The sequence below is a fragment of the Chelonia mydas genome, chromosome 27, assembly GCF_015237465.2.
Source record: "Chelonia mydas isolate rCheMyd1 chromosome 27, rCheMyd1.pri.v2, whole genome shotgun sequence".
In the NCBI taxonomy this organism is placed as follows: Eukaryota; Metazoa; Chordata; order Testudines; family Cheloniidae; genus Chelonia; species Chelonia mydas.
Window position 1 is genome coordinate 8,203,962 of NC_057860.1, and position 26,834 is coordinate 8,230,795.

Genomic DNA, 26,834 nt, shown 5'->3' on the forward strand with positions numbered 1-26,834 from the left:
GCAGATCCGCAGCTGGGAATGTGCAGGCTGTGGGCTCTGGGGCACCGCACTGAGGGCTCTGCCTTCAGGATGCGCCCTGTAGGTCCTGCTCCTTCATCCCTCCCACCCCCCTCCTTTGCAGGAGGAGGCTGCAGCCGGCTTGGGGAGGGAAGCACCATTCCATGCTGTCCTCTTTTCCAGCCACTAAACCTGGGGCATGGGCTTCCCGCAGCAAGGCACCAATCTGGTGCTGCAGAGCCACGGGCGGGCTACGGGCGAGACTAACCCAAACCTCCTGGGAGCACACGGATGGATATTTCCCTTCACCAGTCAACCCCCTCCAGCAAATCGCTCCTGGAGGCGAGACATGCAGCGGTGCAAAGCCATTGCCTGGGTGCCCGCTACAGGTTTGGCCCATCTGTCTGTACAGGGCTGCAAGCTAACCCCTAACCCAGCCCCCCGCTCCCACGCTGGGGAACCCATTTCCCCAGCCTTAGCAAGGAGGGGAGTCCCCTGGGCATTAGGGGCCTGTTTAATCCCAGCTGGGGAAACCAGGGCTCCTGGGGGTGCCACCCAGAATCTACAGTCTTCACTCTTATGCCAGTAGTACCTGGCGGCCCCCTGGCGCGGGGTGCTGCATGAACCATGTCAGAGAGAGAGAGACTCTCAGCCCGTCCAGCGGGGCAAGGGAGCCAGAGGCCTTGAATGGGGAAGCCGAGCGTAGGCTGCAGGTGGCAGAGCCGGGACTAGAACCCAGGTCTCTTGAGCCCTGGTCTGGCGCTCTACCCACTAGACGATGCTGCCTGCCTGCCTGCTTCCTCGGCTCTCCCCTGAAACAGCTGGCTTGCACTGGCAGGGCCCTCTGGCGCTGCTGAGAGAAAGGGCTAGATCCTGCTGCTGTTGAAATCAAGGGAGGCTTGGATGCGGAGCAGGGCTTGGTCCTGGAACTGTGTGGATGGATTTGTCCTAAAGAAATGTTCGGAGTTAACAAATGACTTTCCATCATTGCTCTGGGTGCCTGATAATAATCATTTTTAAATCTCAAGCGCTTTGCATCTGTCAATCTCAAAGCGCTTTACAAAGGAGGTAAGTATCACAATCCCTCAGATGGGGAAACTGAGGCACAGAGGGGCACCAACTTGCCCAAGGTCACCCAGCTGGTCAGTGGAAGGATGGTTTAGGTGCTAGGGCTCAGGAGGCCTGGTTCGCTTTGCAGGTCATTTATCTCTCTGTGCTTCTGTTCCCCGTCTGTAAAACGGGATCATCGTGCTTCCTGTCTTGTCTATTTGGATTATAAATGCTCTGGGCTGGGGGTTGTCTCTTGCCATGTCTGTCCAGCACCTGGCACAGTGGGGCCCTGATCTTGGTGGGTCATGGAGATACCACTGGACTAGAATATCTGTAGCGTTAGTGTCACTGCTTCCCCTTACCGGATGGAATCGGAACTGCTCATCTGTGTGTCAGAAGCCCTATACTGCTGATAGCTGGCGCTGCTTCCTCTAGCTCAGCCGGCCTGTGCAATGGGAAGAGGAGGATCCCAGCTCTTGTGGTCGAGTGCCGAGCGACCCCCACGTAGTCTGCGGTGGCTCGGGCTTGGTGACCTACCTGGCTTGCTTTGTGCAAGGCACCTGCTTGTACCTGGCCAGCTGGGTCAGTAGCTTTGTTTGCAGGCAGGAGCCCTGCTGCGCGCAATCCCCCCGGCTCGGCTCTCTCCCGCTAGGCAGAGAGAGGAAGCTGTGACCGAGGGCCACGCAGGCTGTACAGGGCCCTGTTCTCTCCCTCGCAGCACCGCTGGCTCTTGCTCTCCACCAGTGCCGGGGGAGAATCGAGCCCGCTGGGCGAGTGGGCCTGTAGGTAGACCGGTCTCTCTCCCACGTGCCCAGGGCTCCCCCAGTGGCAGATTCTGGGGTCCAGCTCGGTCTAGCCAGTTCTGGGGAGAAGCCCAACCCGCAGAAGGAGGCAGCCCATCACCCTGTCCTTTCTTCTGCAGGAAGGAGGGAGGGGAAAACTGGGGAGTCTTGCCTCGTAGCCCTGGAATTGGGAGGGGTGCAAAGCCTCTGACTGTTGTTGCTCTCCAGCAGGGCTCCGCCGACGGGCCGGCCACGAGGGATGCCTGAGACCCTGGGCTGGCGATAGGACTGCAGCCAGCCACGCCTCCGGGGAACGCTGTCAGACGCCCGCCAACCCGCTTGCTTCCCAAAGACCCTTCGCCGACCGGTCTCTGGCCAGGACGCCGCCCGCCTACCGGACAACATGAACTCCCAGAACGAGTCAGGTGAGCGGGGAGCTCTGTCGGCTCCCTGCCCTGGGCTGGGACAGGGTTGCATTTGGTACTTGCGGCTCGTGGCTCTAAGCTGGGGGGAGGCAGGAGGTGGCCTTGAGGGGCCTGCTTTGGGTATGTGGTTTCCAGGTACTTGGAACCAAGGGTTCATTCGTGAGCGGGAATGGCTCTGCTGTAGACTCGCTTCCAGGCGGCTTTCTCTTAAACTCCCTGAGTCTTCGCTCTGGGTGGTTGCTAAAGAGTGTGGGGGAGGGAATGTGTGTGTGTGAGGTGGCTGCTGCCCTCCACCCCAGAGGTGGCCGCATTTCAGCGGGTGCTCTAGAGACGTAGGTGCCGGGATCCGTAGCCCCTTCCTTGTGTGTGAATTAGCCCGTCGGGGCCAGCGAAGTTCTTTGGCCTAGGCCCAGATGAAAGGTGACTTGGGCGAGTCCCTGTTTGCTCTGGCGTCGTTGGTTGCAGTGTAGGAGCTGGGTTGGTCCCGGGCTATTAGGGGGACGAACTGGGTGAGGTAGGACGAGCTCTGTGTAGCTCGAAAGCTGGTCTTTCTCGCCGACGGACGCTGGGCCAATAAAAGATGTCCGCTCACCCGCCTTGGTCCTCTTGCATTGGTTATGTGAGCGGCTTGGCAGAAGGCGGTGAGAAACCAGATTCTCGGTCTTCTCCCCCTGCCGTCGGGCAGCCCACAGAACGGTTCTGACCTATACCGAGGGGGAGCTGGTCCCCCACAGATGCCCACTTCCATGGGAACAGGCCCAGCATTGCAGCGGGGAAACCAGCGGGACGGGCTTAGGTTTGGGGGAACTGGCCTAATGGAGAGGCCGATTTGCCAGCAGCAGAAGTCAAGTTGGAGAGCGGATGTGACGGGGGTTTCCTGTTCGGGTGGTAAAGGGTTAAGGAGCGGAAAGGAGACAATTCCCTGTCACTTCAGCGGTGTGTGTTTGAGATGCTGCTCTCAGTAAATTCCACCCCGGAGCTCTGAACTGGTTAGTTTCCACTTCCCAAAAGAGCAGGCCTTTGTCCCCCACTGTAGCCCAGCCGGGCCGGGGGGAACCGGGAGCTCGGTTCATCTCACGTCCATCACGCAGTGTAAAGGGACGCTGCATCTCTGCTGCGGGCACTTCCCAGCCCAGGATCTTCCCTCTGCTGCTGGGAAGTTATAGGTTGATCTGAGGCTTGGTATAGTGCTATCTGGGGGCTGACCCATGGTGCCGGGCAGGCTGGCGTTGCTTCAGGCCTGGAGTATTGTCCCTGTTTTACCACTGAGGAAACGGAGACGCAGGGAGTGGGTAGTGACTTGCCGGCCGGTGTTCGAGCAGGGAACAGAACCCAGGAGTCCTGTGCTTTCACCACGAGGTCACGTGTCTCCTGTCCTCGTTGCCTGGCAAAGTCCCGTGTTGTGCTGACTTTCCGCGGAAGAGCAGGAAGAGTGTGGTGTCAGAGGCTCGGGTTGGTGAAATCCTGCCCTGGGCGTACAGGTTCCCGGTGTCAGGGCATCTCTGTCCCGGCGAGGTACCAAGGGACACGTCAGTTGTCCCTGCCAGGGATTGGGGGAGTGGGACAGACCCATTCAGTCCACTGGTCCCTGCTCCTGCTGGCGCTCGATTGTTCCCCAGAACTTATGTGCTCAGAGGTGCTGAGCACCTACAGGGCCACAAGCCAATGAGAGCTGCAGTGGGCTCTGCTTAGGGCAATGGGCTCTGCTTAGGGCAGGATTTGGCCCTGTATATATTTGATAAACCTCTTCACATTTGGTCCTGGGCGCTTGCATTGTCAGTGCAGGCTGAGAATGGCACAGCACGTGTCTCCTATGACCGGGGGGGTGCCCGGGTGAAGGTTACACCCCGTGTTGATCTGCCAGGAACAGACTTCCACTTAGCTCCGAGGTTGAGAGATGTGGGCAGATGTGTTCGGGGCTCTGTTGGGATTTTGAGGTTCTTTGAGCTCTTTGCTGGGTGTACCTTGTATTGTAGCCATTTGGGTTGCTTGCTGCAGTGTGTGTGTATCCCCTGCCCTCTACTGGGTGGAATTGTGAGTGCTTGACTGTGTGTCAGAAGAACTATACAGCAGAGAGCTTGTGAAGATTCCCCTTTGGCTCAAGTGGCAGGGGCCCGGTGTTTCTCCAATGAGGAGCTGAGTTCTAGACCCCTCTGCTCCTGGGAAGTTACGGGTCGACCTGCGGCTTGGTGTCGTGCTAACCGGGGCTCTGGCCCATGGCTGGGGCGCTGGGACACTGTTGCAACCCAGATAATGGGGTGTAGGAGGGGGGGCACTGCAGGACCTTGGCACGCAGTTCCCAGGCCCGGATCGCGGTGCCAGAGCCAGGCCGTTTAGCTGGCTAAAGAGGCTTGTTGGAAGTAATTTAATGTCCTTTTTAAAAAAAAGGCAGCCAGCAAAAGCAAGCTGTAAACAAAGGTTGCGAGGAGCGAGGTGGCAGCGAGCGGTCTCCTTGGCAACAGCACATTTGTGGGCATCGGCGCCCGGGCTGGGAGCAGGCCTCTCGGCGGTTCTGGAAGACGTGCCTGGAAAGCCGCTGCTGTGTTTGTTGCCGTTGAATTTGTGATCCCTGCAGGCCTAATTGATGCGTCTGGAAATGCTCAGGCCAGGGTGGGATGATCCTTTTTTGTGCTTCTCCCCCCGCCCCCCCATTCCCCCGGGCTGTTGCATTGTGCGGTAACCAAGCCGGGGGGAGGGGGCTGGGCTGGGCTGATGGAGGGCTCGGGATGTGTTGTGGCTTGCTTGGGGCTGAGGAGCCTTTGCTTGCCCCTTGCTGGCATTTCCCATTTGCAAGTAGGGCCCTGCCCGACTCAGCTGAGGGCCCTGGCGTGCCGGGCGCTGTACCACGCAGCGTGGGAGACAGGCGCAGGGCCGACCCAGCAGGCCCCCGGGCTCCATCGCAGAGGAAATGTTCCGTACAACCCTGTGTGGTTTCCCCGCCGGATGGGAAACTGACCAAGGATGGTCCTGTGGGACTCAGGATGGCTGGAGAAAATTCCTGCCTCTGCTACAGACCTTGGGGATGAGTGCCATACCCATTTTACAGATGGGGAACCGAGGCTCAGTCATGCCTGGGCATCTCAGACTAGGATCAAGGCTTTATGCTGCCAGGCACTAAGAATACCACTCGCTCCCTCCCCTACCGCTTTGTCTGGCTTGTGTCTAGATTATAAACTCCGTGGGTCCAGGACTGTCTCTTACTATATGTTCATCCAGCGCCAGGCACAATGGTGCCCTGATCTCATTCAGGGCTCCTCGTGCTGCACTAATAATTTGATCCTTTCGCTTTCCCGTGTGCCTGGTCCTCCTGAGGGAGTGCTCGCTTAGTGAAATACAGAAGTGCTGAACTGCACTTAATAGCTTGTGAAAACCCAATTCCCCCTGCTGTCGCCGCCGAAGTAAGTTTATTTCATAGGAGAAATCAGGCCTGCTTGGACTTTTTTTTCTTCCTGTCGGACTAAGGCAGTGGGTATCAGTACCTGGACGAGCACTGGCTGCTTAACTGTTCTGTATGGCGCCTTCAAACTCTGCAGCCAGGTGCTTAGAGGGAGGCGTTGGCGCGTGGCCCTGGGCATTACGTTCGGCAGACGGCAGTGCAATTGCTAACCAAGTTGGCATTTAAGTGGTCCTAATTAGGCTTTAAAGCTAACAGTCTGTGACTGGGGAAAGTTCACATGTCCCTGGGGGATGACGCTTTGGCCCTGGAAAGAGGCAAAAGGGACAATCGCTCACCACTCGTTTACTGTGTAAACCAGTGGTTCTCAGCCTTCCCAGCCTGCTGGACCCCTTGCAGGAGTCCTGCCTACCCCCGAGTTTCACCTGCCTTAAAAATGACTGGCTTGCGAAATCAGACCTAAAAACACAGAAGTGTCACAGCCCCACACTGTTACTGAACAACTGCTAACTTTCTCACTTCTACCCTATAATTATACTATAAATCCATTGGACTATAATTATGGTCCTTCCATTTCAGTGTATAGTCTATAGAGCCCTATAAACAAGTCATCGTCTGGATGAAATGTTAGTTTGTACTGGCTTCATTAGTGCTTCTTACGTAGCCTGTTGTAAAACTGGGCAGATCTCTAGGTGAGCTGATGTTTCCCCCTTGGAAGACCGCTGTGTACTCCCAGGTGTATGTGTATCCCTGGTTGAGAACCACTGGTGTACAGCGGGAAGGGTTGCTGGGGTCGGGCGGCGGGATGGTGTGGCCTGTAAAGTTCTCCCCCAACTTCGAGCTCCACCGTGATTGCTGGTGAAAACGAGCAGTGGATGGGCTTGTAATTGGAGCTGTGACCGAGAACTCAAGAGATCTGGGTTCAATCTCAGCTCTGCCACAGACTTCTTGGGTGACCGTGAGGAAGTCGCTGGCCCTTTCTGTGCTTCAGTTCCCCAAACATAAAATGAGAGAAATCCTTCCTTTGTCTACGTCGATTGGCAGCTCCTTGGGGTAGAGACTCTCTGTACAGCAGCTTGAACAACAGGGCTTCCATAGGACAAACAAAAATACCGGTGAAATTGACATTGGATTGGCCATCATTAGGGTCCAGAGTCAACACAGCAGCAGTCGCAGCTGGAAACCCAGCCGCAGCCAGCCAGGCAAGGTGACACTTGATGGGCCTGGATGCATCCGATGAAGTGAGCTGCACGAAAGCTTATGCTCAAATAAATTGGTTAGTCTCTAAGATGCCACAAGTCCTCCTTTTGGAATTCACAGGGTCCATGGATTCTTATCGTCCAGGGTGGTGAGAAATCCAGATGGTACCAAGTGTCCCCAGCCCCTTCCTCCCTTCCGAAAACAGAGCAGGTTATATAAACGCTGCTGCTTGGCTCCTTTTCGGTTGTTGGGCTGCCTGCATTAAGGAAGTGTCATGCAATTGCCGCTGCATCTTCTCCAGTCCCCCGTAGGCTGAGCTCTCGTTGCCTTCCCTTCCCCTTCCTGGCTCTGGACTCCCTTCCCTGAGCGTCATCGAAGAGCCCTGCGGCTAGTCGTAAGAAATTAATTAAGCCAGAAAGGAAAATGCGGCTTGTTCCCGCCTTGTGCTGTGTCACCCTAATGGGAAGAGGCACTTGCCCCAGGTCTCCGACCTCCTCAATTTCTCAGAGCCTGGTGGGCTGGTATCTCCTGTTGCTGATCTCTGGATGTAGCTGTTCCCTAAACCATCTAGGGTCCCCCACTGCACTTAGGACCTGATTCTCCAGGGCCCTGCACCTCAGATTCTTGATAGCACCAGAAGAGAATGGATACACACCGCTGCCATTGGGATTGGGTCGCGTTTCACACCCGCTTTGCGCTGGCGTAAACGACCCCGTGCAGGTTCAGAGCCATGGAGAATCGGGTCCTGGATATTTTCAGAAGGTTGCTTTGCACCTGGAAAGTTGGAGTCTGGATCTTCCTGTCATTTTCCACTAATTTAAAAAAAAAAAATTAACAAACAATGCAGGAAAGCCGTGGTCTAGTGCTTTGAGCATGTGGTTCTATGAATATCTGGCTCTTTTCTGCATTTTTCCTCCATAGATCTCAAAGTGCATTACAAAGCAGCTCAGTATCACTATCCCCATTTTACAGATGGGGAAACTGAGGCACAGAGCAGGGAAGTGACTTACCCAAATCACCCAGTAGCACTGCTGGGATTAGATACCAGGTCTCCAGAGCCCCGGTCCCAGTGCTCTGTCCTGAGTTCTAATCCTGTCTCTGCCACCGACTCACTGTATGACCTTGAGTGCAAGTCATGTGTCAGTTTCCCCGTCGGTTAAGTGAGGATAATGGTTGGCCACCATTTTTAAGTGCTTTGAGATCAATGAATGAGAAGTGCCCAGTGTTTCACCACTGGATTTTGAAGCCAAGATTTAATAAAAGTGTACAAAGGAAGGTTCTTAATTCCGCAGTGAAGCCTCGTGTTCAAAAGTGCGAAGCAGCCAGCTGCTCCCATTGGGGAGCTCACGTACGTGGGGGCCTAAATAGAGGCCCATGTGTCGGCACCCAGTTCTGAATGTTTGGTCCGAGTGTCTGATCCAATAGACGTATGCAACCATTGATTGAAAAGAAGGTGGCTTCTTGGCCTACTGGGCAAATCCTTGTTTGCCTTGATTAAAAAAAAATAAAATAAAGAACGAGGAAATGAGACCCCGAGCGCCTGGTCCGTGTGGCCAAGGTTTTACAAACCCAACACTGGGAGCCACGTTCTGGTTCCCACAGCAACCCCAATCCTCCTGCAATGCCCAGAGATCAAGGCAGCGAAGTTCCTCGTTATAATTAGCAATAGAAAACCCTTAAAATGCACACGCTGAGTCCCACTAAATCCAAGACAAATTCATGGTTGTAAAATGCCTGCTTTTCATTAGAGCATCGTCCATCCCAGGATCTGAAGGTGCTTTACCGACGTTAATTAAAGGCTTGTCTCAACCCTGGGAGGTATGTTAATCAGGATTATTCTCTGTTTGCAAATGGGGAAACTGAGGCAGAGAAGCACAATCACTTGGCTGAAGTCACGCCATAATGATTTCAGAGCAGAACACAGAACTTCTGACCCCTCCAGTCTATGGCTCTAATCACTTGGCCACACTTCCTCACTGTTCCCGTGACTCATCTGGTGAGAGAGTAAGTCACGCGGGAACTTTATTTTTTTTGGCGTTTAATCTTTGGCTATTTAGTGCTGAAATCTGCTTAAATAAGCGGCTCATGTGATCAGAGATTAGGCTTGTGTGTTCCTTCTGGAGCGGTTCCTGTTAATAGGAGATTGGTTCTATCACAATTATTATGGAAGCACCTAGAAATCCTAGCCAAGACCGAGGCCCCACTGTGCGTCTGAGCTGTGTGTGTTACCTTATCCCCGCCTCCAAGACCGGATCCAAAGACAACTGGAAGTCGGTGGAAAGACTCCCATTGACTTTGGTGGAGTTTAGATCAGGCCCTTGTGGAAGACGGTGGCTGGTTTGCTGCTGGCCTGTCAGGATAGGGATTGTAGGGGAGGGATTCAGCTGGTTGAAGAAATCAGGGGGTTGCAATGCTGGCCTGCCCAGGGTTCATTGGGGGTCTGATGGAAAATGAATTGATGTCCGTGCAAAGGGCTCTGTTGATTTCAGTGGGCTTTGGATAGACCCTCATTTAATGGGAAGATGCTGCCCATGGAACGGTGCTGCCTGGCATGTCTCTGCTGAGCAGCGAATTCCTGCCTTACCGGCCCTCCCCTGGGAAGTCCAGGGGCAGTTGGGCAGTGGGGTGAAAGCTGGGGGTTCAAACTGGTCCCTGTGTATGCTGGGTAAGGGTGGAAGGAAATCCTGTTCTCTACGTCACATCTTTCTGCTGCGGAGGGAGGCGTGGTCTGAACGTGGCGCCAGAAGCCGAGGACTATTTGGTTCCAACCCCAGCCCTGCCACAGACATAGTGTGACGTTGGGGGCAATTCACTTCCATGCACTCTGCCTCAGTTTACCCCTCTGGACTAAGCTTAGTCCTTACCTCACAGTGCGGGAAACCATTGGTGTTTGTAGGATGCTTGGGGTCTAGGAAGTGCTCATGAAAGTGCTGGGTATTATGCTAGGAAGGGAATGGAGATCTCTTGGGGCGTAGGGAACGTAACTTATTTTTGTGATGTGCTTTTTCATAGTGCTTGAATTAAATCCCTTGTGCAGTCGGTAACTATTATATTGTCCCCATTTTACTGATGGGTCAGTAAAGGCATAGTTAGATGTCAGTGGTAAAGCAGGAAATAGACCCTGCAGCTCCTGAGTCCCAGTGCAGGGCTTTAGCCACAAGATTTTCCTTCCTGCACGCTTTGGGTGATAGAGCATCTCTCCGTGGGTTTCCTGTTTCAATCAGGCCTGGCTAAGCTGTGACAGCCCGTCAGTGGAGAGGTGTTGGCATCTTGCTCTCAGCGGAAAGGCCAATAGACTTACAAGCTTCCCTGGCTCCTCTGACGTCGGAGCACCTCCTTGTTGCCGTTCCCAGGTCTGAGCAGAGGCAGGGATGTTTGCACTGCCTCGTGGATTTCAGGTTCCACTCTGGGCATTATGTTTAGTATGAAGAATCTCCTTGGACTGGAGTATCTCTCGTTCCCCAGCTGGGGGAGACACTGCACTGCTCTGAGCTCCTAGGCTGAGTGACCCAGGTTGGATTGAAGAGGCGGATTTGAGTTTCGGGAAAGGATGCGTTTGTTCCAAAGCCAGGCGAACCACCGGGAAAGAGAAGAAGAAAAGCACGTTGGAGAGTGCATTTAAATTCTAGAAAACCATTACAAATAAACACGGGAACAGCTAGCGACAGGCAAGAACCACAGCGCTGGGCCTGATCCTTGCCCTTAGGATCAGAGCCCAGATTGCAACTGCTTGAGCCTGTCTCCAGAAACCGTCCTGGGGGATGACTTGAAACAGGCCCAGTTAGCATGGCCTTGCAGCACCTTACCACCTTTAATCCTCCCAGCACCCCTGCCAGGCAGGGCAGAGCTCGTCTCCCCCCATTCCAGATGGGGCCCTCTGGCCCAGAGAGACTGAGGTGTGTCTACACAGCAAACAGCAGTAAGTCTCCGAGACCGGCTCAACAGACTCAGAGGCATACGCTGCGTGACTTGCACTGGGAGCAGGGAACTGAACCTGCATCTCCAGGGTCCAAGCACCTTAACTACTGGAGTAAGGGCGTCTGCACTGCAAGCAGAGGTGTGACCTAGATCAAAGCCAGCGGAAGTGTCTACACTGCTTTCTGTCACACACTGAGCGCAGGGTCGACCTACCCGTCCAGCGTGAATCCTGGTTGCAGTGTGAGGGGTGAAGGGACCGGCCAACATCTCTCAAGAGTGCCGGCTCCGTTAGGAACCTGGCATGAGATGTTTCCGCAGCTCTCGCTGGTGTCAGTTGGACCTGTGGGTGCTCAGCCCCACTCAGAATCAGGCCCTTGGTGTCTCAGACTTTGTCTTCGCTAGCAACAGGGTGATCCAGGGTGGATAAAGATTGAAGGTTTTTTTTTTTAAAATTTTAAGTCAGATTTTTGTTTGTTTAAATTATATTTTTTTTTCTTGTTTAAAATGAAATCTGACTTTAGCGCAAAGGATAGTAAGGCCTAAACTCCTTGCGCACACACACACTGTTTTGTGTGTGTGTGTAACTAAATTCCAGTTACCATCCTGATGCACTGTGACACCAATCGTGAGCACAAAGTTAATGACCTAGGAAATAAGCAATATCTCACCATTATCAAGCATACAAAACATGTACAATTAATATGAATCTGAAAATGTGACGCAATATAACGACTTACATAAATGTGTCTGTAGTTACAGGGGACCCGCCTAGCCTGTGGAAAGATGGACCAAAGCTAGTGCAAAGGCTCTGGTTGTAAATCGGCGTGTTTTAATGGCTATTTCTTTAGCAAAGAACTGAAGTACAAATGGAAAAGCTGATTAAAATCAAGGCTTAAATTCTCATAGATTATTTCCTGGAGTCCCCCTTCCATGCCCCCCCCTTCCCCCATTTGGGGTGTTGGGCTTCAGCTGTGGTGTGAGGGTCTCGGGGCTTTAGCCCTGCGGGAATGGGGGGCGCCAGTGCCAGGGCTTGGGGCTTTAGCTCCACGGGGGGAGGGTGGCTCGGGCTCGGAGTTTCAGCTGCGGGGCCCCACGGACCTCCTGAAATCAGCTCGCGGTCCCCCCCGGGGTTTAAGATATTTGCCAGAGCTCCACCTTGGACAGTTCTGTTTGCATTTTAGCCCTGATTAAAATCAGTTATTTACGTTGAGGCGTTCCACCTGGTGATTTAAATCCGCTCCTGTGGGCGTGTTCCTAACTCAGGTGAAGACAAGGCAGTGTGGTGTTGTCACACCAGTTAGTGGGTCGATTTCAAGGCTGCAGGAGGCTGGGGGGGGGAGCCCCATGTGGAACGCAACCTGCTGACCAAGTGCAAAGAGTCCCCATTTCTTTCACTGAGCAGCCTGAACTGTGCTGGCCTGTTGAACAGAATCCCTGATTCACCAGGCCCGGCTTCCTCGGCACGCAGCCTTAGGAGCGGGGAGGGTTCGTGCAGCGGGGGGCCCGTCGTACGGTCCAGGCGGTGTTCCGAGGCTGGCTAATCCCTCTCGCTGTTGAGGAGGCAACGGGAAATGGCAGCCGGGTCACGGAGTGCCCGTGGCGAACTGGGGCCGGGCGTCGGCTCTGCAGCTGTGTCAGGCTCTGTGCTGTACCGGTCCCAGCCGAAATCCACCAGCCAGAGCTGCCCCTGGAGTCCGATTCCCCCACTGCCGTGCACGCCTCGATGACGCCACCAGGTGAGAATGGGAGGAAATCCACAGGGGCTAGAAGTCACGAGAGCTAAAAAGGCCGTGTAGGAGTCGCTGAAGGGAGCGGAGGGTAAAAAGAGAGATGGGAGGAATTGGGATTGGGGCAGCTCAAATTACCAGCTGGTAGGAATTCTCTGGGGACCTGAAGGAACGAGGGCAGGAGATGCCTTGGGCCTCTGATGCAGACCCCTGGGTGGAGGTGCTTATATTGGTTTAAAACTGGCTACCATACGTTTAGCTTGCCCTGGCCGGTTGAGATGCTAAGTCTGTGCATTGTCAGGGTCTTACCCCAGCTGGGGTGATGCTGCCCCAGACCTGGTTCATAGAATATCAGGGTTGGAAGGGACCTCAGGAGGTCATCTAGTCCAACCCCCTGCTCAAAGCAGGACCAATCCCCAATTTTTGCCCCAGATCCCTAAATGGCCCCCTTAAGGATTGAACTCACAACCCTGGGTATAGCAGGCCAATGCTCAAACCGCTGAGCTATCCCTCCCTCCCTGGAGGAAGTCCATGGGGAACAAGGCCCTAGGTAGGGAGAGGGGGCAAAGTGAGGCTCCATACAAATCACGATTGGGTTCAAAATCCAGGAGATTTTTTTTTTTTCTTCTTCCAAAAAATGAAAAAAATTTGGTTCTTTTTCTTTATCGGCTTCCTGGGTTTGGAGCCTTCAAGAGTGTTTTATTGTCTAGCCTTTTTCCACAATCACGGGAGCTAGAAATGTATTTACTTTTAAAAGGAAAGCCAAGATTCTCATGGAATCACGGGACTCCAGGAGCTGGGGCTTTTAAGGAAAAACACCAGATTGTGTGCGCCTTGGCATCTGTGGACCTGGGAGAGGGCACGACTCTTGTCTGGCGATGGGCATGTGATGCCTTGAATTACGCCAGGAGGACCGTGCTCTGGTTTGGCACCACTGCGGCTCTGCTTCCTTCACCAAATTGGCACTGGGGCAGCTGAGGTAGGGTTGGTTCCCCCTGGGAACTGCAGGGCGTCCTGTGCGCGTCCATCAGAGCAGAAGCCCTTTGCGTCTTTATTTTGCGTCTCGTATTGACGCGGGACTTTGGCTCCCCGGGGGCTGTGGAAGGGCAGGATTGGGCCTCCATCCCTGTGCGCGTAGTGAAGGAATCCTAGAACTCTGCCTGCAGATGGGACTTGCGCAGCCGGCTGGGGGCTGTGCGTGTGAGTGACAGAGCTTTGGGGGAGAGGAGAGACTCTAGACTAAGCAGTAGTTATGCTAAGCCAATTAGCTTTGTAATCTAATTTGTGGATCTAAAAAGTGTGTGGGGGGGGGCGTGATAAAGATCTCGCTGTGGGGTTGTGCACAGAGCCCGGAGGGTCAGATGCACCCTCTGAGCTCGGCTCCAACACCCAGATCACATTGCAAAACCTCTTTTATTTTAATGTGGGGTCGTTTTTTAAATCCTTAGCCGGGGCCATCTGATCAGCCAGCCCGGGACTCTGCCCAGGGCCAGCCAGCTCCGAGGTCGGCTGGTCTGTCCCCAGTCTGTCTGGTACATTTCCGTGGGTGTTCCATGCTGGTGGAAGGTGCCGGCCTGGTAAACCCTGCGAGGGTGGGTGGAGCCTGTCAAAGCCGAAGGCCCGCCCCCTCAAATGGGGAATTGGCTAAACAGGGGGGAGGACAAATGATGGAACCAGGACCCCGGTCACAGGGTCAAAAGGATCCAGCCTTGGCTGTGGCACCACGAGCCCCGGACGGTGCTGGATCGATTCAAGGAGGTAATGCGAGTTGCCTGGAGGAACCCTGCCCTGATGCAGGAAATGGATGAGAGACCAAAAAACAGACCCTCCCCCAGTCTGAGGGTGTCTTCCCCCCTCCCCCACCCTCACCCCCATTCCTTCTGCATGGCCCCTGTCTTAGATCCGGTGAGGCCCCAGACAGGGAGGCCAGGAAGGAAAAGCTGCAGGGAGAAGTGCCCTGGAAGCAGGCAGGTGCCAGGGTCTCTGTCTCACCACAAAGGGGCGGGTGTCGGGGGCTGAAAGCTGCCAGCCTGGCAGCCCGGGAGCCCGAAGGGGCGTGAGCAGCAGCAGGGCAAACTCTCTCTGCAGGCCCTGGTCTGAAGCCAGAGGAGTCTTCTTTGCCCCGGCCCGTCCGCTACTTGGCCTTGCTGCCGGAAGTGCGTTTAGGGTAGGGCGACGCAGCAAAGCTGGCCGTGGGCTACCCTACCTGAGCTAGCTTGCATCCAGCGAGCGCGGCTAACAAGAGTTGTGTAAACAGCTCCGCGTGGGCCAGGGAGCCGGGTACGCACCCTGGGGGCCGTGCTGGGCTTTCTAGCTTGCACGGAGACTTATGCTGTGCTCTGCATCCTGCTCTTGGTACCCTGCTAGCTGCATTCACGCCCATACCCTGAGGCATCTCCCCTTGGTTAGGACCTAGCCCCGCTTCTCCCCGCAGACAGGCAGCGTGCTCTTCAGCGCTCTTCGCTTTTGATGGGCTTCGTCGTTGAGTTCCAGGCTGGCCACGGCCGCAGCTGCAGCGTTGCACCGTAGGGACGATGGTGCGTGTTTCCGAGCAGCAGTGAGCACGGGCGGGCCAGCCTCCCTCCCTCTCGGGGTGATTTATTCAGTCTGGTTTTGCCCTTGGCGCGAATGCTGAGCCCTTCCCACTGAACGCGGGTGGTTTCTGGAGCTCCAGGGTCAGCGTTCAGTCGCTGACCCGCCCTGGGCTGTGCTCCTTCCCGTGAGCTGGAGGGGGGAGCGGCTGCTTGTTCCCTTCCCATCCCCTTGAGCCTCCCAGCCTCGCCCTTTTCAAGGGGCCCCGGTTCTGTGCAGCGCCTCTTAGAGGCAAAGCGGCAGGCGGTCGCTTTCAATCATCTCTGCACTACCTGGATTCTGGGTCAGCTGGGCGTAGATTAGAGCAGCCCCGAGGGCGGCCTGTGGCTGTGTCACTGCCTAGAATCTCCAGAGTGATGTGCTCTAGGGATGAGCCCCCTTTTGGCCCCGCTGTACTGTGACCTGGCCCTGCCTCTGGCACGCGCCCCTAACTGGGAGCTGCAGGTGACCGGGGGAGCACATGGCCACTTGTTGCCCCCTACCTCCTTCGGTGCAGGGAATTCTTTGGTCCCCGTAAGCTGCTGGGTGTTGTCAGAACGTAACACAGCTTTAGTTCTTAGAATTCAGAACGATAACACGCAAGAGCCCAATCAGAGGGAGACAGAGCAGGCTGCTCCCTAAAGCAGTGAGACCCAGCTCCCCCCACCTTAGGCCAGGTTGGCTCTCTGCAAACTGACTCTGCTCATACGGCCGCTTCCTTACGGAGGCCCTAGCCCGCAAGCAGGACCAGCTAACCCCTTCCAAAGCAAAGTGAGGGCTGGTCATTTTAACAGTTTTCAATCCACCCCAGCATGCAGGAGAATCTGTCCCAGCGTAATTTATGTTGCAGAAGATTTGGCTGCGCCAGCGAGTGATTCTTGAGATCTGTAGGTTCCAAGCCAGCGCCCGCTAACGTGTGTTGTTTTGTTAGCTGCGGGCTTTTTCCAGCTGTTGTCCTCCGTTCTATATTCATCACGACTGGATTGTCGTCAAACCCACCCTGTAATTTGTCCAGTGGGAATTCCAGTGACATCTGGGCTGCCAGGGATACAGCCTGGTGGGACCCACGCTTCAAAGCGGGGCCTGGGATGGCTTAGTCTAGCAACATAAAGACTCGGCCTGCACCAATAGGAACAGACACCTACGAATCCCACTTCCCTGAAAGCGTCAGAAACAAACACGCTTTCCTGCTGGCGTGTGCGTGCGAGACGTCCGTGTCCGATGTTTCTGCATGCTGCCATTCATTTGATGTTCTAACTGGTCTCTTCGTGTATCACCAAACCAGCAATGACATGGAGATCTCAAAGCACTTCACCAAGGTAGGTCAGCAGCATTGTCCCCACTTTGGGGAAACTGAGGCACTGAGGTGAGGTGAAGTGACTTGTTCAAGTTTGAATCGCAAGGAAGAGAGCGCGGGAGTCCTGACTCTAACCACTCTGCTCTAACCGCTAGGCAACCTCCCCTGCGAGGTTTGGGAATAGAATTCAGAGTTCCATAAGGCCAACACCTTGCTCTACCACTAAACAACACTCCCCTCCATGAGCTGGAAATTGAACTCAGGAGTCCTGACTCCCAGCCCCCTCGCTCTAACCACTAGACCCCACTCCCCTTTGGGAACCCAGAACCCCAGAGCCTCGTGCTAACTGCTAGACCCCACTCCCATCCCAGAGCTGGGACTCCCAAGAGTCCTGACTCGCAGTCCCCCTTCCTCCAACCACTGGACTCCACTCCCCTCTGTGAATGCCAGCTCTGCAATCCAAACCCCTCTGAAGTTTGGGACAACTCCAATCAGGGTTGGGATTTGATGGCTCGGACCCTTGGTTGCTTTTCTATAAAACCACAAAAGAGCAAAAATTAAATAAGCTCCACGGCTCCATATTTCTGCGCCAGGCTGAGTGAGCCCCCCAGGTGCTGGGAGTGCCAGGGTATTTTGGGGGGGCTGGGTCGATGCAGCAGGGGTTGGTCCCTTTTGCATACAGATGTCCTCTATGGCTTTTGCTGCCTGCCAGGGCTGTTTGGGTTCTTCCCTTCCCCCTTTCAACGCGCACTGTATTTTTAGAACACTGTTTTCGTAGCTCACAGGCAAATCCCACTTGTCTGGAAAGCCGCCTCTCCCTGCCGCAGATGGGAGCGGCGTGGGGTGAGCTCTCTAGCCCCCCCAGCTGCGAGAGCCAGAGCCTTGTGGCATCCTAGTGGAAACTACGAGCCCCCCACCTCCCCACCTGGGTGCTCCGATCTTCACTGCGGGAATAGCCCATTGCAATTCTGCGTGGGTTATGTTTCTAATCTCATGGGAATTGCCAGATCCGATCAGATCAGTGGTTCATCCAGCCCAGTAGCCCATCTTCAACAGCGGTGCTGTCTGCTTAGAGGAAAGAACTTTGCAGGAGGCAGACCTGCCCTCAGGGTATTTTTCCTCCTGACCCCTACACCTTGTGGCACGAAGCAAGAGTGTGTGCAGCCCCTTCCCAAACTCGCCAGATTATTTTGGCATGGACGGTGATGACTCTAGCTATTCCTGTCCTCCCGCATACGCCTCTCGAATCCCTTTTGCCATCATGCTCAGCGGTCGGCTGCAGGGGTGTCCAGTGGCAATGAGTTCCACAGGTGAACCGTGCATTGTGTGCGAGCGGGTTTTGGCTGGCGAACGTGCTGGTCTGTGGGGATTTGGCATGCTGGAGGAATTGGTTAGGACGGGGTGTGGCTGGCCAGGGGAAAAGTTATGCAGACCTGGATTGTATGTGGGAAGTAGCATGCAGGGCCGTGGGGATGGGTGAGACCATCGCAGGGCCTCTCATACCCCTCCAGTCACCAACGTTTGGAGCCTCCGGTAACAGCTGGTCTGTATGCAGTGAGCGGGGCGGGGGGCTGTTTTAACCCCTTCATGGCTGTGCCTGAGTCCTAGTGGGCAGCTTTTAAAATCCATGGGCCAGGAGGGCACCCGGCTCATGGGCTGCGCAGATCAGTTACTTCGGGCCTGATCCTGAGACGTCGAAGTTGGTGGCCGATGTAGGTTTGCTTGCTGCTTTTCAGGCCCAGGCCCCTCTGTCCTAGGCTGGCAAATGGTGGAAAGCGGTGAGGCCAGCGTGCCACTCTAAGCCACAGATCACACCCTCAGCAGCAGCAGTAGGATTTAGGGGTGAGTTTTATTTCTCCGGCTCACAAGAGTTCCCTGTCCATCGGCTCCTTTGCTCTGTCCCAGGCTCTCCTAGGGGTCCTTCCCTGCATGGCTTGCTGCCAGCCGGGCTGCGTCTTGGCCTTTTATCCAAGGACCAGCTGACCTGCCGGCTATGGCCGGATCCCTGGCCTCAGCCCCGTCACCCAGAGGCAGCTACCCCTTAAAAGGCCAGCCCGCCCGGTGCCGCATAACTTCCTTGGCAGCCGCTCGGCCGAGCGTGTTGGCCTCTTTCTGTGACGCTCGGAGCACGGGGCACCTGCGAGAGCCAAGCTCCCCCCTGCCTGGGAACTGAGCCCCTGCCATGAGTGGACCCTGCCCCTGGCTTCCATTGAATTCCACCGGGTTCCTGAAACGCAGCCGGCCCCAGAGCTGCACGCATCAGTTACCCACAGTCTGCTGAACAGAGCAGCCTGCCATGGAGGCCGGTGTTTGGGTCTGATTTGCATTATTCCCCCCCCACCCCCCCGCCCGGCATATGGTGCCCCTTTTACCGAGACTCCCCTGCACTGAGTGTTTAGCCTGGAGCTGCTCTGCCCTGCCACAGAGCAGTTTAGGATAGAAACCTACCACGATCTCCGCTCAGGTGGAAAGCGTGGCTGCGGGGCGGGCAGGGCGTCCCCTTCCCCCAGAGCTGGCGGGGCGGGAGGGGGCTGATCCCGAGCGCCCTGCCTGCCGCTTATGTTGCAACACTGGACCTTGACGTGATCCGCGGGGTCAACCGCGCCGAGGGGGGAAAATATCCCGTGGCCTCCTGCCCGTTTGCAGCCGCAGGAATAGCTCGTCTGACGTCAACTCCAAAAGTGCACCGCGGGGGGGGGAATGGCCCATAAATAACCCTGCTATTAAAAGTCTAGGGTTTGGATTAACACACTGATAAATAAACCAGCGTCCCCTTTGCTGGGCCGGGTCAGAAATTTAAACACCGCCCCAGAACGTAGAGCCTGAGCAAGCCTGAGAGCACGCGGGGTATGGGGCCCTGAAAGGTGATCCCTGGGTCTGTTTCCATGGGCACCTTTGCCATGGGCTGGATCTACTGCCGGGGCAGTTGCCTGGGGCAGTAAACATGGGATGGGGAGGGGGCGGGGGGTGGGAATGATCAGTGGGTATTGACGGTGGTGGGTTGTCTGTCTGGATGTGGGCAACCTCGGTTTTCGCCCCGGGCTTTGCTAGAAGGGTGCTGGGGCTGCAGTGGAGCCAGGCCCCCTTGGCGCTGGGTGCTGTACAAATCCGACCTAAGTGACGCTTTGAGGTTGGCTTTGCGGTGCTCGGTGCCTTGTGTGAGCAGTGCACCATGCTGGCATCCCCCAGGACGGGCGCATTGGGGGCAGCGGCCCAGCAAGCTTCCCCTGCCGGTGTATCTGCCCTCGGTCCTGGAGGGGACCCCAATGTATGGGAAGGGGGAGTGAAGTCTCCCTGTCCCATACAGGCATTGGCCAACGAGGGGCAAGTAGCATAGGGCACGGGGTGTCTTTGGTTTTCATGATGCCTGTCCTCTAAGAGCCTCGGTTAATTTCACACACGTCATCGGCCAGCGCGCAGTAACGACTTTTGGTCCCTCCCAACTTCGGCTTGGAGTCGGAGCGGCGACCTACAGGAAAGAGGCACTGAGTCCTCGCGTCTTCCCGTGGACCTCGGCCCAGTCCCCAGCGGGCTTCCCGGGAAGGTGCTGAAGGAAGTGCCGCGAGGATTCCCGCATTCGCCCTGCCGGCATCCGTGCTCACCGCTTAATTCACGGTGCGTTTGGCCCGGTCCGGCGTCGCAACCCCTATGGCCAGTCCGTCCCGCCGACAAGCCCCAAGGAGGCCGGATTCAGTGCTGGTGTAAACACATGCCGCTCCACAAGAATCAACAGAGCGGCGCAAATTTGCTCCAGCAGAGAATTGGCCCCCCCCCACCCTGTTCCCAGGAGGCTGCGGGCCACTAGCTCCCCCCTGGAGAAGAGGTGTTGCTAGAGCCCAGCCCCCGACGCTCCCCCCCCCGCCCCGCCCCCGGGAGTTCTTTGTGGGGGCTCCTCAGCCTGGGACTGGGGGAGGGGAGGAGCATTTTTTGATCCCGGTAAATAGTTTTGGCCCTGTGGCTCAGGCGTGCTGAGGAACAAGGGCCAGAACTTTCTCTCCTATCCTGCACCTCTCCGGGTTCTGTCCACGGGGTGGCAAGGTGCAGCCCGATAGGCGGCAGCTTCTCGGGTCAGCCTGGCAGGTTGCCGCCGGGGCCCGTGGCCTAGGGGAGCCACCGCGGGAGCCACGCGCTTGCTTTCCCGGCTTGCTCTTACCGGGGCCCCGAACTCCCACGCAGAGATTTTCCCCTTCCCGGCGAAACCTGGGGTTTTATTTCTGGCAGCGCTGATGCGGATTAACGTCCGGGGCAATTAGGGCCTCTTGGAGGGAGCCTTCGCAAGCCTCACTCGGTGGCTTGAGTTACTGAGCCGGGCTGGCCTTCCATGCAAAACAACACAAAAAAGGGAAGAGACCGCATCGAAGTGGAGTCTGGGGGGAGCTGCATTTGTGGCGTCCCGTGCAGGCTTGGCCCCGGCAGCAGAAGAAGAAGAAACAACTCGCTGTCAGACCCCCGCCTGCCAGGACAGCGGGTCAAGAAGGGCCCGGGGAGCAGGGGGCCACTGATTGAGCTCTGCCAGCTGGGGCCTTCTGCCTTTACCAGGCCCTGAGCTGTTCCTGCTGCAGCCATACGTGGGCTCCAAGAGGTGGGAGACCTGGCCCAGGCCTCTGGGAGAGGCTGCGCTGTGGGTGAAGTCTCCTAAGCTGTTGGGGGGGTGTAGGCAGGACACGGGGGGCCGCTGGCTAAGCCATGGAGCAGATTGCTGGGTGCTCCCTGTGGCTAAAGGCTCCCTGTGGGGGAGGAGCGGCCGGCCAGCGCTCTGAGCCCCACGCGGGGTGGGGGATGCTCTGGCGCCCCAGATCGGCCCCTGCTGAGGGCCAAGCTAGCTCCTGTACTCTCACGCTCACCAGCTCCGTCCCTCACGGCCCGGGGCAGCCTCCGTCTCCCAGGCGCATCCTTGTACCAGGTGCATCTCTAGGCTCTGTGCGGCTGGGTCCGCTGGCTGGCAAAGGGCCTGGCCATGGGTTGAACGAAGCCAGGAGGGGCTTGGCCTGCTGAGCGAGGTGTGAACGCAAAGCCGCCTTTCCCTACGGGGACCTTCCTTCCTGTGGCAAACCCCCTGTGTTATCCCCTGCGTCCTGGTGGGGCGGGGGGGTGGCAGGGGACGCCGGGCTCCTAAATTTTCAGTAGCAGCCATCGGCCGTGGGTGCCTGCCTGGAGACCCAGCTGGGGCCGGAGGTTCCCTGCCCGTTGTCCAGGGTCGCTTTCGTTCCATCAGATGATCGCTTAGAACAAACAACCTCGACCCACCAACCCCCTCTTCCTGCAACTCCAGGGCCTGGGTCCTCGCCCCTGCCTTAGCTATCCCTGGCGCTCTTTGGGTGGCTGACCTGCGCAGGCAGAAAAGTAAACTAAGTGCAGCCATGGGAGGGGGGTGAACCCCAGGCTTGGGAAGGCTAGTCCCCCTAGCCACGCCCTTTCCACCTGAGGCCCCGCCCCTTCCACGCCCACCCGAGCCCCGCCCCCCACTGTGGCCGCTGGCCCCTGCCCAGTGACCCAGACTCCCGTGGCCCCGGAGAGCTGGGGCAGCGCGGGCCCAGTCCCCCCGGCCCCAGAGCGCTGGGCTGCATTGCCCAGCCCAACCCCAGGCCAGCCCCCCCCCCCCCCCCCCAAAGGCGTCCCCCGGCCGAGCTGCCAGCCCCGGCGCTGGACGGGTGGGCAGATGGTACGGTCAGAGTGCCCCCAACTCCAGCGCTGGGCAGGCGGACGGGCAGGAGGCGCGGCCGGAGCGCTGGGAGGACGGGTGGCGTGGTGCAGCCCCGGGGGCACACCGCGGCCCCTAGCCTGCCTGCCCCAGCCTCTGGCACAAAGGGAAGCCTAGACAGGCTGGGGTCTGCGGGTGGAGCCTGGGCAGGGGGACATCAGGCTGTTTGGGAAGGCAGAGCCTTCCCGTGCCTACGATACCCACCGCCCATGAGTGCAGCCGTGTGAGGGTTAGTTAGCCAGTCCTGTTTGCTATTGCTAATCCGTGCTGTCTGGCTGTTGGGTCTGTCTCGCTGCCCCTCACCGGGGTATCTGAGCACCTTCCACATCAAATCAAGAGCCAAGCCCCTGGTGCGTTTCGTGGGGTCTCTGGCCCTTCTCCCTTTTGGGGCTCAAAACTTGGGGGAGGGTTTTGTTTTGAGGTTTTTTTTAAAGATTGGATTAATTTCCTCCAGTCTGGGGTTGAGTGGGGGGGTCGGGGTTGAAGGTTGGGGTTTGATGGCAGGAGGGCTGGTCAGGGTTGTCTGGGGGGAGAAGGGGGGATAGGGCAGGAAGGTGGAGGTCCCACTTGAAAGTTGGGGTCTGGGGGTAGCAAATGCAAAGGCTATTTCGAAGCCATCCCCCGTAGACCTTCCGCTGATCTAGTCAATTTCAGACTAGGGGCAAAGAATACTGTAGAAATTAACTTTTTTTCTCCCCGCCGCCTCTTGTGTTTCTCCCCCCCCCCCCCCCCCCCAAATCCAATCTGTCTCTCTCCTGGCTCTGTTTGGCAGGGCTCTCAGCCCTCCTTCCCCTCTCCCACCCCCAGGGAGGCAATTCCACTGACCCCTTTGGTAAAAGCTTTATCTGCTAGGCAGGCCCCTACGAACAATCCCAGGTCCCTGAGCATTGGGCTATTTATAGCCGGCTCCTCCCCTTCAGTTCTATTTTAGGTCACCCTGGGCAGCTGCTGTCTCACTGGGTGGGAAGGATGGGAGAGGAAAAAAAAAAGAGATAAAGGGAATTGTCGGTGGCGCAATTAGCAAAGGGCTTCACGGGCAAGCCCAGCCCCTTCTGCTTTGCAGGACATCTTAGCTCAGTCGTGTTTTGGTGACGCTGGGAGCCAGCTCGGTCTCCGCTCCTGTGCCGATGCCTGATCCGTGCTGTTCCTCCCGGGCGGGGAGCTGCCTCCCGGCGTGAATCAGACCGTGCCTGAGATGTGAAACCCTCCTTCTTCTCTAGACTAGCGGCTGGACCCCCTTCCGGAACAGCGGGCCCTTCCCACGCCTGGCCTCTGCTGTCTGCAGTTGGCATAAACAGTGACTATTATAATTTTGTTTGCAAGATTTGAATATTATTTGTTTGGCCCAGCAGACGAATCTTTTTGGGGTTGCTGTCGAACGCTGCTCGCTGACTCGGATGCTTTAACTTTTCCTCGGAGACCTCCGCCTTTTGCTCTTTGCGGGTGGAGGGCGGGGGGGCGATGTCTGATGGTTTTCAGCTGAGATTTGGCACAACGGACCCCCCCCTCCTGTTGCAAAGGAAAGCTCCCTTGCCCTGCGCCGGATTGTAAGGCGAAGGTGGGACAGGGAAGGAAGCCAGCGTGGATTGCCTTGCCGGGCCCTGCGGTAGCTGGTGTCTGAGTAGTTCCTGGCATGCTGCTCATGCCCAGGGCGCTGGGGCCGCCCGCGATGTTGCAGACTATTTACGAGAGCGAATCGTGTTTTTCTTCAGATGGGGTATCCGGACGCGAGCAGTCTCTGGAGCTCCTTTCGCGGACTCAGATCCATGGCCTTCCCGTGGCAGGTGAGTGCAGCGCGATCGTTAATTTGGCCTTGTCAACGCTGTTGATTGCCCTGAGCGTCTGGAACGGAGCAGGAGGTGCCTCTGGCATTGGTGGGGGCCGGACCCTGCCACGGGGCCGCTCCATCCGTGCAGGGCGCTGTGCATCTCGTAGGATTGGGCCCACAGTGTTGCAAACACGGAGCTGGGTTTATAAAATTGCCCCGGGGAGACAGGTTTTCGAGGGCTCAGCGCTGGTGCTCTGGGGCAGGTTTTCCAAAGGGCGCTCTGCCCCGCTCGCCCTTTCGGAAATCTGGCCCTCATTCTGGGTGCTGAGCTCTCTTGGGAATTCTAGTCCTAGGGCACGATCCTGCCGTGTACGCTGAGCCCCGCGATGCAAGAGTTGCTCAGGGTTGGGTTTACCCTTCGCGGAGCCAGGCAGATGGTCAGGGTTTCGTAATGCCGTGTGGCTTTTCTCTGGATCCTTTGAGTCTTCGCTCCGGGGTTAAGGTGCTCGGAAGCTGAATGAAAGCCTGGGAATATGGGACGGACTTGCCTGCCAGCAGCTGCTTCTGCCAAGCACCCTTTTCCTTTCCCTGTCAGAAGGACTCAGTGCATGGGTTGATTTTTGATGGCGGCCCCGTGATATTCCAGCTCCTGCCACGTCCCTGAGCCAGCCAGCTGCGGTGTCGGCCTGGGCCAGATCCTCAGCGGCTGTAAATGGATGGAGCTCCATTGGGTTCCACCCTGACTTACAAATGAGCAGCTGTCTCTGTTGCCCCAACAGGGATTCAGCCCCTGCTGCCCCTCAGAGCCGGATCCAAACCTGGGGGAGTGTATGGCAAGGCTCCCCCCTCCCCCCCACCAGTGGCTGCAGTGGGCTTTGGATTGGGTCCTCAGGACACAGCTGGCCCTGAATAGAGACCGTGGTGGGTGGCGGCCCGCACCAGTGCCCACTGCCGAGGTTTTGGCTCCGAGCTGGCACAGATGGCAGCTGCAGAATGGGTCACTAAATGACCTTTGGCCCGGAGAGGTGGCAGCCCGGTTTCCCCTGCGGTGCGGGGAAGCACGGTCCGTCGCGGCGTGTCCGTGGAGGGGTTGGGTCTCTTGAGGTTGTGTGTGTTGGTGGGAGTGACACGCAACCTTGCGCTGAGGGACGACGCGCCCAGGGCTCGAGGCGTTCGGCAGGGCACGGCTCCCGTCCCTTCACGCGCACGCCTCGTTGTCCGGCGTTGATTCATTTAGCTGCCGGCCACCTCAGGGCGAGGGGCTCCGGCTTTCTAACTTCCCAGCACCGTCAGCCTCGGTGGCGTTTAAGGAATGAGAATCGCTCGGAGCGTCAGTTTCTAGCATGGGCCCCTGCGAGCAGGGAGGGTTGATCTGTCAGTGACAAGGGCAGGGGGTGGATGCAGGGACATTCTGCCCTGATTTACCACCCCCCCTCTGGCTTCTTGAGATCTTCAGCCCTCCTCTGAAGGCAGAAGGGAGATACTCCCTCCCCTCTTCCAGTTTGGCCTGCAGCACCATTCAGTGCCCGGTTGCAACTGGCTTCTGCAGATAGAGCCCCCGGCAGCGCCGGCAGCCCCTCGGATCTCAAGTGGACAGCGTCAGCTTCCATTTTAGCCCCGGCTCGCTGCCTTTAGGTACCTGAGATGTTAATAGCACGGCCTCCCTTCCTTCCTTCCTTCCCTGGATTGGGAGATGCCTCTGAACCGCTGGGCTGCCCCCGCCCCTCCTGTAGCTGACCGCCTCTCAAAATTGCACAGCCTGTGCCCCCGCCTCCCCCCCCGCCCCCCCTTCTCATCACAAAGAAGGGCTCCGTGTTCACAAACCGCATCCATGCACTTGCGTCAAGCGGGATGTGGAGTTTGGAGCTGGTGCTCGCAGGGTGAAGGAAATGGGGGGCAGCAGAGGGGCGTGGGGGTGCGGGAGAGAAGCCCAGAAGCCCGTCGCCTTTTGATTGCGCAGAACCGTGCGCAACGGGGTCGGTGCCTGCCAGGCTGGGAGACGCGCTGGCCCGTCAGTGCCTGGCGTGGCAAATGGGTGAGTGAGGGTGTGTAACAAGGGTAAGCAAGGGAGAGGATGTAGGGCTGGATGATGTGCAGGCAGTTGTCAGCATTACCTAATCCTGGTGGAGTTTGCAGCTGGCCGGATCCTCTGGCTTTGGGAGGATTTGCTTGTGTGCGTGCGTGCGTCAGGATTTGGGTGCCTGGTTACTACAAGTTGTAAAGCAGCCTGGCTGGGGCTTGGTCTGACTCCGCTTGGATGCTGTGGCTCCGTGGGAAGTGATGGGTTTGATGCAGGACTCGCAGGGTGAGCTTTTTTCACACAACGCACAGTCAACCTGTGGAACTCCTTGCCAGAGGATGTTGTGAAGGCCAAGACCATAACAGGGTTCAAAAAAGAACTAGATAAATTCATGGAGGATAGGTCCATCAGTGGCTGTTAGCCAGGATGGGCAGGGATGGTGTCCCTAGCCTCTGTTTGCCAGAAGCTGGGAATGGGTGACAGGGGATGGATCACTTCTTGATTCCCTGGTCTGTTCATTCCCTCTGGGGCTCCTGGCATTGGCCACTGTCGGAAGACAGGAGACTGGGCTAGATGGACCTTTGCTCTGACCCAGTGTGGCCGTTCTTATGTTCCCATGGCCTCGTGTTCAGTTATCTCCGGACTCGCCTGGAGACACTCTCAGGACGAGCTGCGGGGTGGGGAAAGGGTGGGGAGTGGGGGGCATGGGCATGATCCTGGCCCTTTCAAAGCGGGATAGTTCTGGTGTGCAGGTGAATGCAAAGATACGCCTGGAAATCCATCCTGGGCAAGGTTATGACTTTGTCACTGAATTTTTTAGTAAATTTCGTTGCAGAGGTGGGGGTGGGGGTGGGGGGACCAATAAGCCACAGAAAGGTCCCCAAATAATGTTGTTTTTTGCTCCATCAGTATACACAAGACAGTAGTGGGGGGTGCTGAAAAGTGAGGCCGGGGGGCGGAAGGGGGAGAGCGAAACTGATCTGC

The 26,834-nt window shown here is 56.9% G+C and overlaps 1 protein-coding gene across 10 annotated transcripts in view; it reads left to right on the top strand.

Moving 5' to 3' along the window:
- Positions 1–26,834, top strand: part of HDAC5 (histone deacetylase 5) — a 103,662-nt gene that overhangs the window by 14,749 nt on the left and 62,079 nt on the right. For 4 of the 10 annotated variants that reach the window (XM_037886607.2, XM_037886608.2, XM_037886613.2 and 1 more), the window contains exon 1: positions 23,681–23,846. In XM_037886607.2, the coding sequence (XP_037742535.1) occupies positions 23,696–23,846 (151 nt within the window). In that variant the 5' untranslated portion in view covers positions 23,681–23,695. Of the gene's footprint in view, positions 1–2,057; positions 2,255–23,680; positions 23,847–26,834 lie in introns of those variants that run through there. The other 6 variants (XM_037886609.2, XM_037886610.2, XM_037886611.2 and 3 more) reach the window with 3 other exon arrangements.